We start from the raw sequence: 13,290 nt of genomic DNA, 5'->3' as shown, positions 1-13,290 counted from the left end.
AGCTCGAGTCTAGCATGGGCCCCAGAGGCCAAGCATTAGCACTGAGCACTCTGAAAAGTCCTTGGGTTCTCTGGTGAGAGAGGCTGCTTCTACTTTTTCCTGCCCACCAACTCCTTGGCCCTACCAGCAGCTGCTGCTTAAAAAAACACCTACAGACTTACCACATTTTAGTCTTAGCATTTACTTCCCCCACACCACATTCTCGGAAGTGTCTTCACAGACGCTCAGCAGGAAACAGCACTGATGGAGAAGTGAAAGGGCTGCTGGAGCTGCCTGGGAAGAAGACGTGCCCCGGGACGGAGATGCTGTGAGAGTGGGCAGCAGAAGGGCTCCCAGCTGGCCTGCCGCCAGCCCAACAGCCTCCAGAGCAGGTGCCAGGTTGCTCCCCAAGTCCTTCACATGGGTGGGGGCAGGGCATGCACCTCCTCCAGGCATTCGTCATAGGCCTCCTGGTATTCCTCGTGGGGCTTGACCATTATCACACAGGTGGGGCGCTTGGAGCCGGCGGCTGCACCCAGGTCCTGCAGAAAAGGGGAAAGAAGGGCTATTTGGAGAAAAGGTCGCACAGCCTTATGCCAGGGAGTCACAAACCAGTGACCTGCCAGCCTAATCCAGCCTACAGACAAGTGCTATTCAATCAACATTATACTTAAAAACATCTCACATTGGTTGCCATCATTTAAACTCAGCAAATTTTCAAGCTGTGGTCTAGCGACACTGGGCCTACATTCCCACATGGCAACTGTGAAAGGGCTCCAGCCCAGCAGTGGCTGTCTCCTTAGGCAGAGCCTATGCTCTCCAGGTCCCAGCCATGCCCACTCCCTGTGCCCCAGACCGGGCCCTGCTATCTGTAAGGATGAGGACAGCTGCAGGCCCCTAGAACACCCGCTCTGAGCAGTGCACCCACCCAGGAGGACTAACATGGTGCGGCAGCTTAGTTGACAAAGCATGTCCGTGTACACCTTCTGCTTCCTTCTCACAGTCCACGGAACGGTATTCCCATTTTATGAGAAGGAAACCAAGGTGCAGAGAGGGAACTTTGTCTGCAGCCCCCAACTAGGAAGGAGCAGAGTCAAGAATCCACCCAGGCCTGTCTGAACTCTAAAGCTTGGGCTCTTTCCCAAGCTGCCGCACACCGATCCCAGACCCCGTCCTCCAGTGCTGAGCAAGGTCAGGGCTCACGTGCTCCTCACCGTCTTAGAGGGGATATAGACGTAGGGCAAGTTCCGGTCCTCACACATCACCGGGAGATGGCAGTACACCTCAATGGGCAGCGTGTCTCCTGCCAAAACCATGATCCTGAAGTGAGAGAAACAATGTTTCTAGCTTGCTCAGTCAGTCTCTCAGTCCAAAGTGCCACCTCTGGACTGGGCCTTGGGGGTACAGAGACGGCTAAGATGGCCCCCACCCTCAAGAAGCCCAGTTTTTAATGGCCTCTCAACCTCTGAAAGTGCGTGCAAATTTATATTTGGTGAGTGCACTCCTCTGGGGAGGTAATCTCTATTTTTTTGCAACAAGTAAATGCCACCAAGTTTGACAAGTGGTATCACGTTAGGACAGACGAGGTACGGAAGGCACACAAAGGAGTAAGAGCTCAGCTCTCCTTGGAGAGTCAAAAAAGGATTCAGGAGGTGACACTTGAACAGAAAGCTGAAGGATGGCTTTCTGTTAGGCAGCCCAGGGAGGGGCTGAGTGTGGGGAAAGTAATTTAAGGCTGAGAGAATCAGAATGGCACCAGATGCACAGGGGCTGGCTGTTGGGAGCCTGGAATAGCTTTGGAATCCAGGATGGGGACTGGGGCAAACAGGGCTAGAGAACTTGGCAGGGACCACACCCAGAGATCTTCAGTGCCAGGCTAAGCAGCATGGGCTCAGTCCCAAGAGTGACAGGGAACCAATGAAGGCTTTCCAGAGAATCCATAGCTAGGGCTCCTAGCTGGCAAGGTGTTGGGGCTCTGGGGCAAGGCCCTCAGGAGCCCTGAGGACAGAGGGAGTCTGTTCTCCAGGGCAGGTGACAGGCAAACACAAGCAAAGAGCTCTTGGTTCAGAGCACTGCTTCCACCCTCTCCTAGCTTTCCTGTTGCCTCGTGGCTCTCCTCTTCCTGAGTAGCCTTTAAATGCTAGTGTTCCTTACAGCCTGCTCCCTTGGCTGCCCTCTTGCTGCCTTCTCCCTGGCTGACCCCAGCCATGGCCATGGCGTCAAGTGCCATGTATGTGCTGCCAACTCCCGAATCTGTTTCTCCAGCCTGGTCCTCTCTTCCAAGCTCCAAACCCATACAGCCATTTGCCTATTTGATGGTTCTGCTGGGGAGAGGGATCACGTATCTAAAAGGCACCTCAAAAGCTTGTCTAAAACCAAACTCAGGATTTTCCCACTTAATCCCAGCCCCCCTCCACTGTCCACTAGCTCAGTAAGCAGGCCCTCTGTCCACTCAGCTGAAATCCATACCTCCCCACTCTGGTCTGCAAGTCCTCTCAGATCCATCCACTTCACTTCTCTCCATCTCCACCATCACCAACCTAAGCCAAACTGCCTTCATCTCTTCTAGACTACAGCAGCCTCCTGTCTCAGTTTCCCTAAGTCTACTCTTGCATCTCTGATCCTTCTTAAGTTGCCAGAAAAATCTTCTTACGGTGTAAACATAATTAGTCATGTCCTGGCTTTAACCCTCAATGGCCTCTCAAAGCTGGGTCCAGAAACAACTATCCTCACCACGGCTTACAAAGCCACGTGAGAAGGTAGCACCTCGGCCCACCACTACTGTTCTCCTGCCCCGGGGCCCAGTCTTTCTTCTGGCAGAAGCCGCCCAAACGAATTCCTCTATCTTCAGACCTCAGCTACCCCCACCTAGGTCAGACTCCCCATGGAGAATCCAATCCCCCAGCATTATTTATCTCTTGAGCACCTACAGTGTACCAGACACTTCTGGGGAGAAAGCAGTGAGGGGCTTTATCCTGTTCTCAAAAAGCTTATTTTCTGGCCTGAGTGGGAGATAGGGGAAAAAAGGCAAATAAGTTTCAGATTTTGATAAACACCAGAAAAGAGAGATGAGGAAGAAGGAAGTCATTCTCACTGCACCCTGTAGTTTTCCTTCATAGTTACCTACCGCAAAACTTGTAATTGTCTGTGTGGTTATTTGATTAACGTCACCGTCTCCCGATAGCACAGTGCCAGAAAAAGTAGACTCTCGATAGGCAGTCGCTGAGCGAATGAAGCTGGGGTCCACCCTAAGCGAGCTGGCTTATACGACTCGCTTGCCCAGGAATTCACGTCCCCGTGGTGTCCCTGAGCTCGTGGAAGTGACGGATCGGTAGCTGTACTGAAGCGAACTCACCGACTGCTCGCTCACTTTCTGCGTGTGGGGTTGAGGCCGAGCACTGGTGCCGAGACTACTACCATCCTTACCGGTCAGAAATGCAAAGTCTGGCAGGAGGGGTCCTTACCCTTTCTCGCCCTTATTGATGAATTTCTGAACCTCCTTCACCCCGCGTCGAATCTGCTTCTGCTTCACGGCTGCAATGACAGAAGAGTCAGTCGGGGGCCTGGGCCGCCCCCCGCGCCGCCCGGCCGCCCGGCGCCGCCGCACCTTTCTTGATGCATTTGTAGAGCTTCCGCGTGAGCCGGCGAGAAGCCAGGGGCTGCGCGATGGGGTTCAGATTCACCAGCAGCTCGTGGTAGGTGCGCTCCCCGCAGCACGCCTCCGCCTGAGCCTCCGGCCCGTCCGGATCGGCCTTTATTTTGGTCATCACCGCCGCCGCCGCAACACACTCTCCAGGTGACGAGTCCACGCGGCCCGAGGAGTCACTTCCGGGTCACCCCGCTCTGCGGGGCGCCAGCCGACACTGCAACCGGGAAACGAGGTCTCCGACTCAGACCAATCGTTGACGCGCAGCTCCTTGACTGGCGACCTGGTAGGGGCGGAATCCAGGCCGTAAGGGCTCTCTCTCTCCCGCCACGGACCCGCGGGCGGAGCGGATTAGGGGCGGGGCCGAGGGCATCTGAGGCGAGGGGCGGGGCCTGGGGCGGGGTGGGGCGGGGACACTCGCTTGGGCGGGTCTGAGAGTCCGAAGTCACCGGGGCTTATGGGAGCCGGGGAAGGAGGCAATATCTTTGGGGCGTGACCACGACTTTGGGGCGTGATCCCGTGGGGCTGGATCCTTGCCTGACGGCGGGGTCTGGGACCCGAGTTGAGGAAAGGACGGCCTGCTGGGTGGGTTTCCACACCACTTTAGAATCTGATCCTCATTTGGTCCTGGGTGGTGTGCCCGAGGTGCCAAGGTTAAGGTAAAGCACTGGTAAGGGTTCTTCCGTCCTAGCACCGTTTTTCGCACTCTGCTTTCTCTTTTACTGCGAAGGATGGACTCGCTCACTGAGCTCCAGGGTCTGGGGCCGCCTTTCCCCAGAATGTCCGTGCCTCGCTCCCCTTCTTCCCGCAGGGATCTGCTCAAATGTTACCCACTGGAGAGGTTTCCCTGACCCCCACTCTAAAATTGCAGCACCCCTCCGACCCTCCACCGCATCCCCTAACGTTCTGTTTTCCTCGTGGTTCCTGCACCGCCAGGCATCACACACACATCGGATGCATCGCGGAGACATCTAGCTGCGCTGAGGTCGGAGACAGCACGAGTGCAGCCGTGAACACTGCGGGCGACGCGCTGGGGCTGCGACGTGGGGCGGGGGGAGCTCTGAGAGGCGCCCAGTGTGCAGTTACCTGTAAAAGCTCAGGGGACCGCGACGTGGGGAGGCGAGCAGGCCTAGACCGGCGTGGATTTTGTATCTCCAACTTCTTCCACCGCGTCTTGGAACACTGGGTGGATATTAATTAGATAATTGCTCAAATTAATTGCCTTTGATTATGCGGTGGTAGGCCTGCCATTTCTGTGGTGTTAGAACAGGCCAGTCACTGGAACTTCAGAAGCCTGAAGGTGGCTGTGGAAGTGCAGGTCAGTTAAGCCAACTTAAAAATTGGCCTTTTAGTGCTCTAACCAAGTGCAAAGTCATTAAATAAAAAACAAATAGGTTTTTAATTTAGTGTTTTAATAAGAAATAAATGTATCAATTGAACAATGAAAATACTTTATATAAGCAATAAAAAATAATTTGAAAGTAGGCGAAGTTTGTATGCACAACATAACAGAAAACTGACCTTTTAAATGTTTTCACTTTGGAATTTCTTAAGAAAAGATAGTCCCTTCCTGAGCTTTAGGATGAGTGGCTACTGTCAGCTTTGCCTTAATGCTGATGACTGCTGTATCCCAACCCTTGCCCCCGCTCCCCTATGGGAAGCCCTGTAGTAGGGCTCTGGCCCTCCTGGGAAGCCCTCCCCAGGGAGCAGTGAGCTGTGAGAGCAGAGCTCCTCTGAGGACACAGCTGGCAGGGCTCAGCGGGCTGGTTTTCTCTTCTTCTTTCTGAGTGGCGTTCCCGTGAACGTTTTCAGCTTGTAGGATGAATGGCCATGTGTCAGGGTCGCAAAGGGGAGATGCACTGCCAAATCTGTGCACAGGACATGATGAACTCTATCCGCAGAGTAACTTCATCCCTGGGAAACCCGGTTCAAGCAAATTCCAGCAAATGTGCATGTTTGACCTCACCAAGGTCTCAGTCATTAGGGCTTCTCAGTTCTTTTTTTTTTTTTTTGAAGACTGAAACCTGAGCTAACATCTGTTGCCAGTCTTCCTTTTTCTTCTTCTTCTTCTCCCCAAGGCCCCCCAGTACATAGTTGTGAGCGCCTCTGGTTGTGCTATGTGGGACGCCGCCTCAGCATGGCTTGATGAGTAGTGCCACATCTGCACCCGGGGTCTGAACCGGTGAAACCCTGGGCCGCCAAAGCTGAGCACACAAACTTAACCGCTCAGCCATGGAGCCAGCCCCTCGGTTCTTATGTGGAAGGAGGAAGATAACATTTATGTGCCAAGCACATTGCATATACTATCTCTCACAAAGAATGCCTTTATTATTCACAATTTACTGAGGCTCATAAAAGTGAATAGCTCTGTCCAGCTCACACAAAACTGGATTTCAACCCAGGTCCACTTGCCTCCAGCCCACACTCTGCTCATACTCTGTGACTTGGTGATTGACTTTAGCTCAAAGGATATGAAACATGGCTCAATGGTAAAAGCATAGGAACACTGGGCCTGGCCAGGTCACCAGTGTCAGCTTTTTGAGCCATAAGACGATGAAGTGCTAAGAACAAACATGTCCTCAGTAAACCACACTGTGTGTTTCTTAAACAGTCCCAGAGCTCTGTGCTGGATCCAAGGTGGTTTTGGTTACCTCACTGATTTTGTTCAAATGGCCACTCGAGCTCACTTGAAGCAGTGTAGTGTGGATGAGACCATGATGGCCAATGGGCAGTAGAGCAGGGCTCTAAATGACAAGTGACTTTGAGTAAGTCATTTAATCTGTCTGGGTTTTAGTGCCTCATCTAAAAGTTAGAAAGTTAGATCTACATAGACCAGGGCATCATCTTTTAAAAAGTTGGAGAGAATGATTTTTCTTTAATTGCAATGTAATGCACATACTATACAATTTGTCCATTCAAAGTATACAATTCGGTGGTTTTAGTAGCTTCACTGAGTTGTGCAGGCATCACCACAATCAACTTGAAGACATTGTTTCCCTTCAAAGAGAACCCCTATACCCTTTGGCTATCACCCTCCAACCCCTTCATCTTCCCCAGCCCTAAGCAACCCCTAACTTACTTTCGTTTCTATAGATTTCCCTGTTCTGGACATTTCACAGAAATGGAATTATGTAGTGTGTGGCCTTCTGTGTCTGACTTTTTTCATTGAGCACAGTGTTCTCAAGGGTCATCCATGTTGTAGCATGTGTCAGTACTCCACTATTCCATAACATTTCGTTGAATGGATATTGCACGTTTCATCCATTCATCAGTTGGCGGATTGGGTTGTTTCCGCCTTTTGGCTGCTGTGAATAGCGCTGCTATGAAAGTCAGTGCACAAGATTTCGTGTGGGCATATGTTTTTGGTCCTCTTGGGTAGATCCCTAGAATAGAACTGCTGGGGCCATGGCAACTCTGTGTTGAACATTTTAAGGAAATACCAGACTACTCTCCCCAGTAGCTGCTCCATTTCATGTTCCTACAGCAGTGAACAAGGGCTCCAGTTTCTCCACGTGGTCTCTGACACTCGCTGTTCTCTGACTTCTTCGTTATGGTAGTCCCAGTAGGTGTGAAGCAGTATCTCATTGTGGTTTGGAATTGCATTTCCCTTGTGACTAATGATCCTGAGCAACTTTTCATAGCCAACTTATTGGCTATTTGCATACCTTTGAAGACATGTCTATTCAGATCCTTTGCCCATTTTCAAATTGAGGGCGACTTTTTATTTATCAAGCTAGATGCTTACTTTAGGAGCTGAAGTTCAAGTAGAAGAAAAAATATATATAAATAACTATATATAGTTTACGCGATTTATTGGAAATCTGCTTTAATTCTTTTGTAGGCCAGTTACGTCACTATTAGTATGCCAATATTAGTCAAGATGATCAATGGAAACTTACATCCCAGCCTAGTTTCCTTAGTGACAATTGCTGTCTCCCCAGAAATGAAGCCTGAGATTTCAGGACAGAACCTGAGAAGAGAGGGACCATCAAGTGGGACTCTAGAGGACGGAACCTTCCTCGGTCACAACTGCTTGGGACACACCTTACTGCATAAAACTGGGAACTTAGAAACGACAGCTTGGCACTTCAGGAAGATGGGTTTCTTTAGGGTCAAGACTTTGACTTTGGAATTTAAAATTTATTATTTAAAGATGATAATATTTATGCTAAAAAAATTTTCAGGGCCAGCCCTAGTTGCCTAGTGGTTAAGTTTGGCACACTCCACTTCAGCGGCTTGGGTTTGGATTCCGGGCATGGACCTACACCACTTGTCTGTTAGTGGCCATGCTGTGGTGGCAGCTCACATAAAAAGAAAAAAAAAAAGAGGAAGAGTGGCAACAGATGTTAGCTCAGGGCGAATCTTATTCAGCAAAAAAAAAGAAAAAATTCAGATAGTATATAAGAATATGAAGTGACGGGGACCAGCCCTCTGGCCGAGTGGTTAAGTTTGCATGCTCCACTTTGGTGGCCCAGGGTTTCACTGGTTGGGATCCTGAATGTGGACCTAGCACCACTCATCAGGCCATGCTGAGGTGGCATCCCACATAGCAGAACCTGAAGGACCAACAACTAGAATATACAATTATGTACTGGAGGGGCTTTGGGGAGAAGAAGGACAAAAAAAGAATATAAAGTGAAAAGTTAAACATCTGTTCTCCCTGACACCTATTCCCCTCATTTAAGCTCTCCAGAGGTATTCACTATTGAGGTTTTTGTGTATATATGCAAGTGGATATATATAGATATATTTGTTTACATATGTTAAATAGTGTACTGTTCTGGCAATTTATTTCAACTTATCAACATACCTTTGGAAAATTTTCTATTTCCACAATAGAGATAAATCTTTTTAATGCCTCCATTGTATCGCATTGTGTGGATTTCCATAATTTATTTAACCCGTCCCTACTGGTGGACTTTAGTTTGTTTTTAGTGTTTTTACTATTTTGAATAAGTTTGCAATGAATATTGTGTAATATCTTTGGTACTTTTGTGAGTCTATCCAGGGATAAGTTCCTAACATTTATGCTTCGATATAATCCATCTTGTCCACGTGTCCTCTCAAGAGGTGGGGTTCACAGTTGCTCTAAGAGTGTCTCTCCATCCCTCGCCAAGTCTGGGTTTTAGCAACTTTTTTAGGCAGACGGGGGTGGTGATGATGCGGTTAGGAGAGACAGCGTCTTGTTTTCACTTACATTTCTTTAGTTCAGAGGAAGGCTAGACGTTTCATGTTTTTGTAGGTCATTTGTGTTTCTTTTGCTGTCAACTCCCTGTCCTATTCTTATCCGGTTTTTATGTAGGATTGTCTCATCGCTTTAGAAAAGCTTTCTGTACTTTAAGGAAATTTTTCTAGTGCTTTTGTGGTTTCACTGTTTATATGAAAAATTGTGATCATCAGGTTTAATGTGAGTGTTTAGAGCAAGGCAGGGCTCCAGCTTGACTTTCTTCCCGATGGCCAGGAGTGTCCTGATGTCATTTATCCAATTCTTTCTCTTTCCACACATCCATTTAGTGTGCCTCTGCTGTATGCTAAACTCTAATATGTATTTGGGTCTATTTCCAGCCTCTCTGTTCTTTCTCGAGTACTAAACTAATTTGATGGCTGTAGGGTTTGGTTTTTAAAATTTTGTTGGTTGTTTTTTAACTATTTTTAATATCTAATAGGGCTTTGGCAGTTTACCAATTAAACCAAGTCTAGGGAAAAGCATGCTCTGTGGAGAGAGGAAGGATCTGGGAGTCAAACAGACCAGGATTTGATCCCAGATATGCAGTTTATCAGCTGGTTAGCCCTGGACAAACTGTCCAACTTTACTGTGCCGCAGGTCCCCCGTGCCGCCAGTCCCCCGTGCCGCAGGTCCCCCGTGCCGCAGGTTTCCCGTGCTTCAGTTTTTCCCCTTTAAAATGGGCTGAGGGTTGAAGGACATACTGCCAGCAAAGCTGTCGCCTGCTGTTGGGCACATGCTGGATGTGTGGGGGTTCTCTTCTGGGCCTCTGGGCACTGCCATGGGCCTGAGCTTTACAGGGCTGGGGTGAGGAATCTGCAAGACCAAGGGGACGTGTCTCCCCCTCCCCCAGTCCTTCAGGTGGAGGAATCCCCTGCCCAGTTGGCCCTGAGTCCATTTCCAGGGCCTGCCCAGCCCTCTCCCCAATCTACTCTTCAGAGAGAGAGAGCTGTCCTGTAGGTCTGAGGGGTGGCCAAGGTGTGGTGGATGTATCGTGAACAGAGTGTGGACGTTTGGCTTGGGGCATCTACACGTGTGCGTGTGAGTCCCTCACTAAACAGAACAGAGGCAAGTAGGAACAGAAGAGGGGGCTTCAGAGGCTCCACCACCCCTCCAAGGCGAGGGATGGGCCTGCTTCCCTTCTCCTTTCCCTCATGCTGATGGATGGATTGGTGGGAGCAGGAAGACATATATTAATTCGTTCAGCAAGCAGACACTGGGGACTGACTGGGTGTGTGTTTCCTAGGGCTGCCCTGCTAAAGTTCCACAAACTGGGTAGCTTAAAACAACGCAGATGTATTGTCTCACAGTTCTGGAGGCCAGAGGCTGAAATCAGGGCCGTGCTCCCTCTGCAGGCTCTAGGGGACAATCTGCTCCAGGCCCTTCTCTTAGCTTCTGGTGTTGCCGGCAACTGCTGGCCTTCCTGGGCTTGTAGACACACCACTCCAATCTCTGCCTGCATCATCACGTGGCTTTCTTTCTGTGTGTCTCTGGCTTCACGTGGCATTTTTCTCTTCTTATAAGGACACTAGTTATATTGGATTAGGACCCAACCTAATGACCTTGCCTTAACTTGATTACACCTGCAAAGACCCTATTTCCATACAAGGTCATGTGCAGAGGTACCAGGGGTCAAGTCTTGAGCAGATTTGGGGGCCCCGTAACACTGGGAAGTCTGGCCTTAGCAAGGCGTGAGCTGGAGCTCTAGGTGCGGCTGTGGGATCAGGTGACACTGAGTCAGCCCTGGGGGCCGTCTGGACAGGTGTGGGCGGTGATGGGGCTGAGGGCTGGGCCTGGGGGGCTCCGGCCGCCAGGCAGCTTCTAACATAGGTCTGCAGTGCTGACTCTCCCTTCCACTTCCCCAGCTGGTGGTGTGGGGCGGGCAGTGGCCTGTGGCTCTGATTTCCGGCAGGGATAAAATTAGAAAAGAGGACTGGACTTTTAGAAGTCAAAGGAACCCTAGGGACCACCTAATCCTGACACTTAACAGATGGGAAACTGAGGTGACTCCCTGAGACACTTTGTTCTGGTTGGGAGGTGGGCTGTGGCTCTAGTTGGTGTAGGGCGGGGCGGCCGCTGAGTGCATCATCAGCCCCTGATCCCTAATTGCACCCTGAGGCAGGCTCTACTCCAAACCACCAGTACCTACCAAAAGCCTGTGCTTTTTCTAGATGGGTTTTTGTGTTTCTTTTTGGGAGGAAGATTCGCCCTGAGCTAACATCCAGTACCAATCTTCCTTTTTTTTTGCTTGAGGAAGATTAGCCCTGAGCTAACATCTGTGTCAGTCTTCCTCTACTTTGTATGTGGGATGCTGCCACAGCGTGGCTGATGAGTGGGGTAGGTCTGTGCCCAGGATCCTAACCTGCAAACCCAGGCTGCTGAAGTGGAACGTGCAGAACTTTAACCACTTGGCCACAGGGCTGGCCCACCCCAAGATGGGTTTTTTGTCTGGGGCTGCCTGGAGGAGGAGGCAGTGGGTGCCTGTGCTGCCGCTATCTCAGTCTGACTCAACTCTCGCGGCCCTGTGCCTGTGCGTGCCGTGGAGCAGCTCTCCTCCACAGTCCTCCGCAGCTCTCAGCATCAGCCTCATCTGTCACCCTCTGCCGTTGGCTCTGCCTGCTCTCAAAATCAGGGAAATTTCTCCTCTTTTGGAGCCTCTCCCATTTTCTTTGCTGTTTTGGTCAAGGTTGGTGGAGTGTTGTTGGGGCGTGTGTGTGTATAAAACCTGCCCCCTGTCCACGGCGCCATGCTGCCTCCCACTGTTTAATGGGATTCTTGAGCAAGTGCCCAATGGGCACATTTTCTGTTCTTGTGCCCAGAAAATCTCTTCCTTTTTCCTCGGCCTCCCGAAATCAACATTGGCGTGACTGCCAGACTTTGTGCCATGGAGCTAGCTCCATTCCCTAAATAGCTGATCCCCAAGCAGCAACATCCTGGGGCCTCGGCTGCAATTTACAGCTAAGACCAGGGCAGAGGGTGCCAGCATGGGCACCCATGGCCTACAGCTCTGGGTGGACAGAGTGTGTGCTGCCACCAGCAGTTGCATTGGAGTTGGCAAACTGTCAGGAGTAACAGGAGTGCTGAGGAGGTTTGGGTCTCCACCATCGCATGTTGGACTTTCCATTCATTCCAAAAAAACGTACTGAGCCCCTGGTATGTGTCAAACACTGGGCTAGGTGTCGGAGGGAGTGATGGCCAACTAGAGAGAGAAGGGCCTCGCAGGGCCTACTCGGATGGCCGCCCTCAGTGCTTACCCCAGCCATACCCATTGTTGGGCTCTCCATCCCACAACACAGAAAGCTCCAGGAGGGCAGAGGCTGTCTGAGGATCTCCGTACCTGACAGGGAGTCAGTGCTCAGAAAACCTTTGAACAAATGAGTCTGTTGGAGTTTTGTTGAGCTCTTGAGGCTACTGGGGAGCACCACAGGAGTTTGTGAGGGTTCACCTGGTTAGCTTTCGGCTCTTGGGAGATCATTCAGGCTGCTGTGGGAAAACAGGGGAGTGGGCAGTATGCCTGGGTCAGGGGGAGAAAGATGAGGACGGAGAGGGAGCTGGTGAGGAAGCCTAGGCGAGCCACGAGGCAGGTTGGCCTGGAGACTGGAGCTCAGGGAGTGGGTGTGAGCGATATGGAGGACTTTGAGACTGGGTGTGGGAGTGGGAAAGAGAGTGGGTGGGGTAGGCAGAATTTCTAAAATGGCCCCCCAGAGACCTCCTGCCCTAGTGCCCGGAAGCTGTGGGTGAGATGAGATACACTCCTGTGGGTATGTTATGTTACTTGGCACAGTTGACTGTTCTGCATTATCTGGGCTGACCCCACATAATCACACAAGTCCTTAAAAGCTGAGCGCTTCCTCTAGCTGGTGGCAGAAGGGAAATCAGAGAGATTTGAACCTGGCTTTGTGGATGGAGGGGGCCAGGTGCAAGGACCAAAGAGTAGCTGCAAGGACCTGAGAATGCCCCCTGTCCCACAGGAAACGGGGACCCCAGTCCTACAACCACGAGGAACTGAATCCTGCCAACCACAGGAATGAGCTCAGAAGAGGTCCCCCAGCACCAGATGAGATCACAGCAAGTGGAAACTTTGATTTTAGTCTTGTAAAGTGCTAAGCAGAGAACCCAGCCTTGCCATCCTGGACTTCTGACCTGCAGACATGTGAGAGAATAAAAGCGTATTGTTTTAAGGCACTAAGTGGTCATATGTTATATAACAACAATAGAAAACGAACACACCGGATTTGTGGATACATTCACTGAATTGAAAATAAAGGTGGAGGGGCAGGGCAGGACAGGCTGGCAGAGAAAGAAGGTCCTGGAGGACTTGCAGTGGGCAATAATTGTCCCAGCCCCATAAGGTTGTTGAGAGGATCAAATGCATAGAAGGTAAGTGGTGGATAAACGCTGGCCGCTGTGGTTGTGCCTGGATCTGCGCCGAGACCCAGGT

The 13,290-nt window shown here is 50.7% G+C and overlaps 1 protein-coding gene across 1 annotated transcript; it reads right to left on the bottom strand.

Annotated features, from left to right (window-relative positions):
• Nucleotides 1–161: 161 nt before the first annotated feature.
• Nucleotides 162–3,911, bottom strand: NHP2 (NHP2 ribonucleoprotein). The gene is made up of 4 exons (XM_046665994.1): nt 3,587–3,911; nt 3,444–3,513; nt 1,194–1,299; nt 162–521 (listed from the first exon to the last, which is right to left on the bottom strand). Exons 1-4 carry the CDS (start codon nt 3,744–3,746, stop codon nt 396–398), a joined length of 462 nt encoding a protein of 153 aa, XP_046521950.1. The 5' UTR covers nt 3,747–3,911; the 3' UTR covers nt 162–395.
• Between the last annotated feature and the right edge of the window lie 9,379 nt (nt 3,912–13,290).

This window comes from Equus quagga, chromosome 7, assembly GCF_021613505.1.
Source record: "Equus quagga isolate Etosha38 chromosome 7, UCLA_HA_Equagga_1.0, whole genome shotgun sequence".
Taxonomy (NCBI): Eukaryota; Metazoa; Chordata; class Mammalia; order Perissodactyla; family Equidae; genus Equus; species Equus quagga.
The sequence above is the reverse complement of the archived record's forward strand: the minus strand, read 5'-3'. Positions and strand labels throughout refer to the sequence as shown.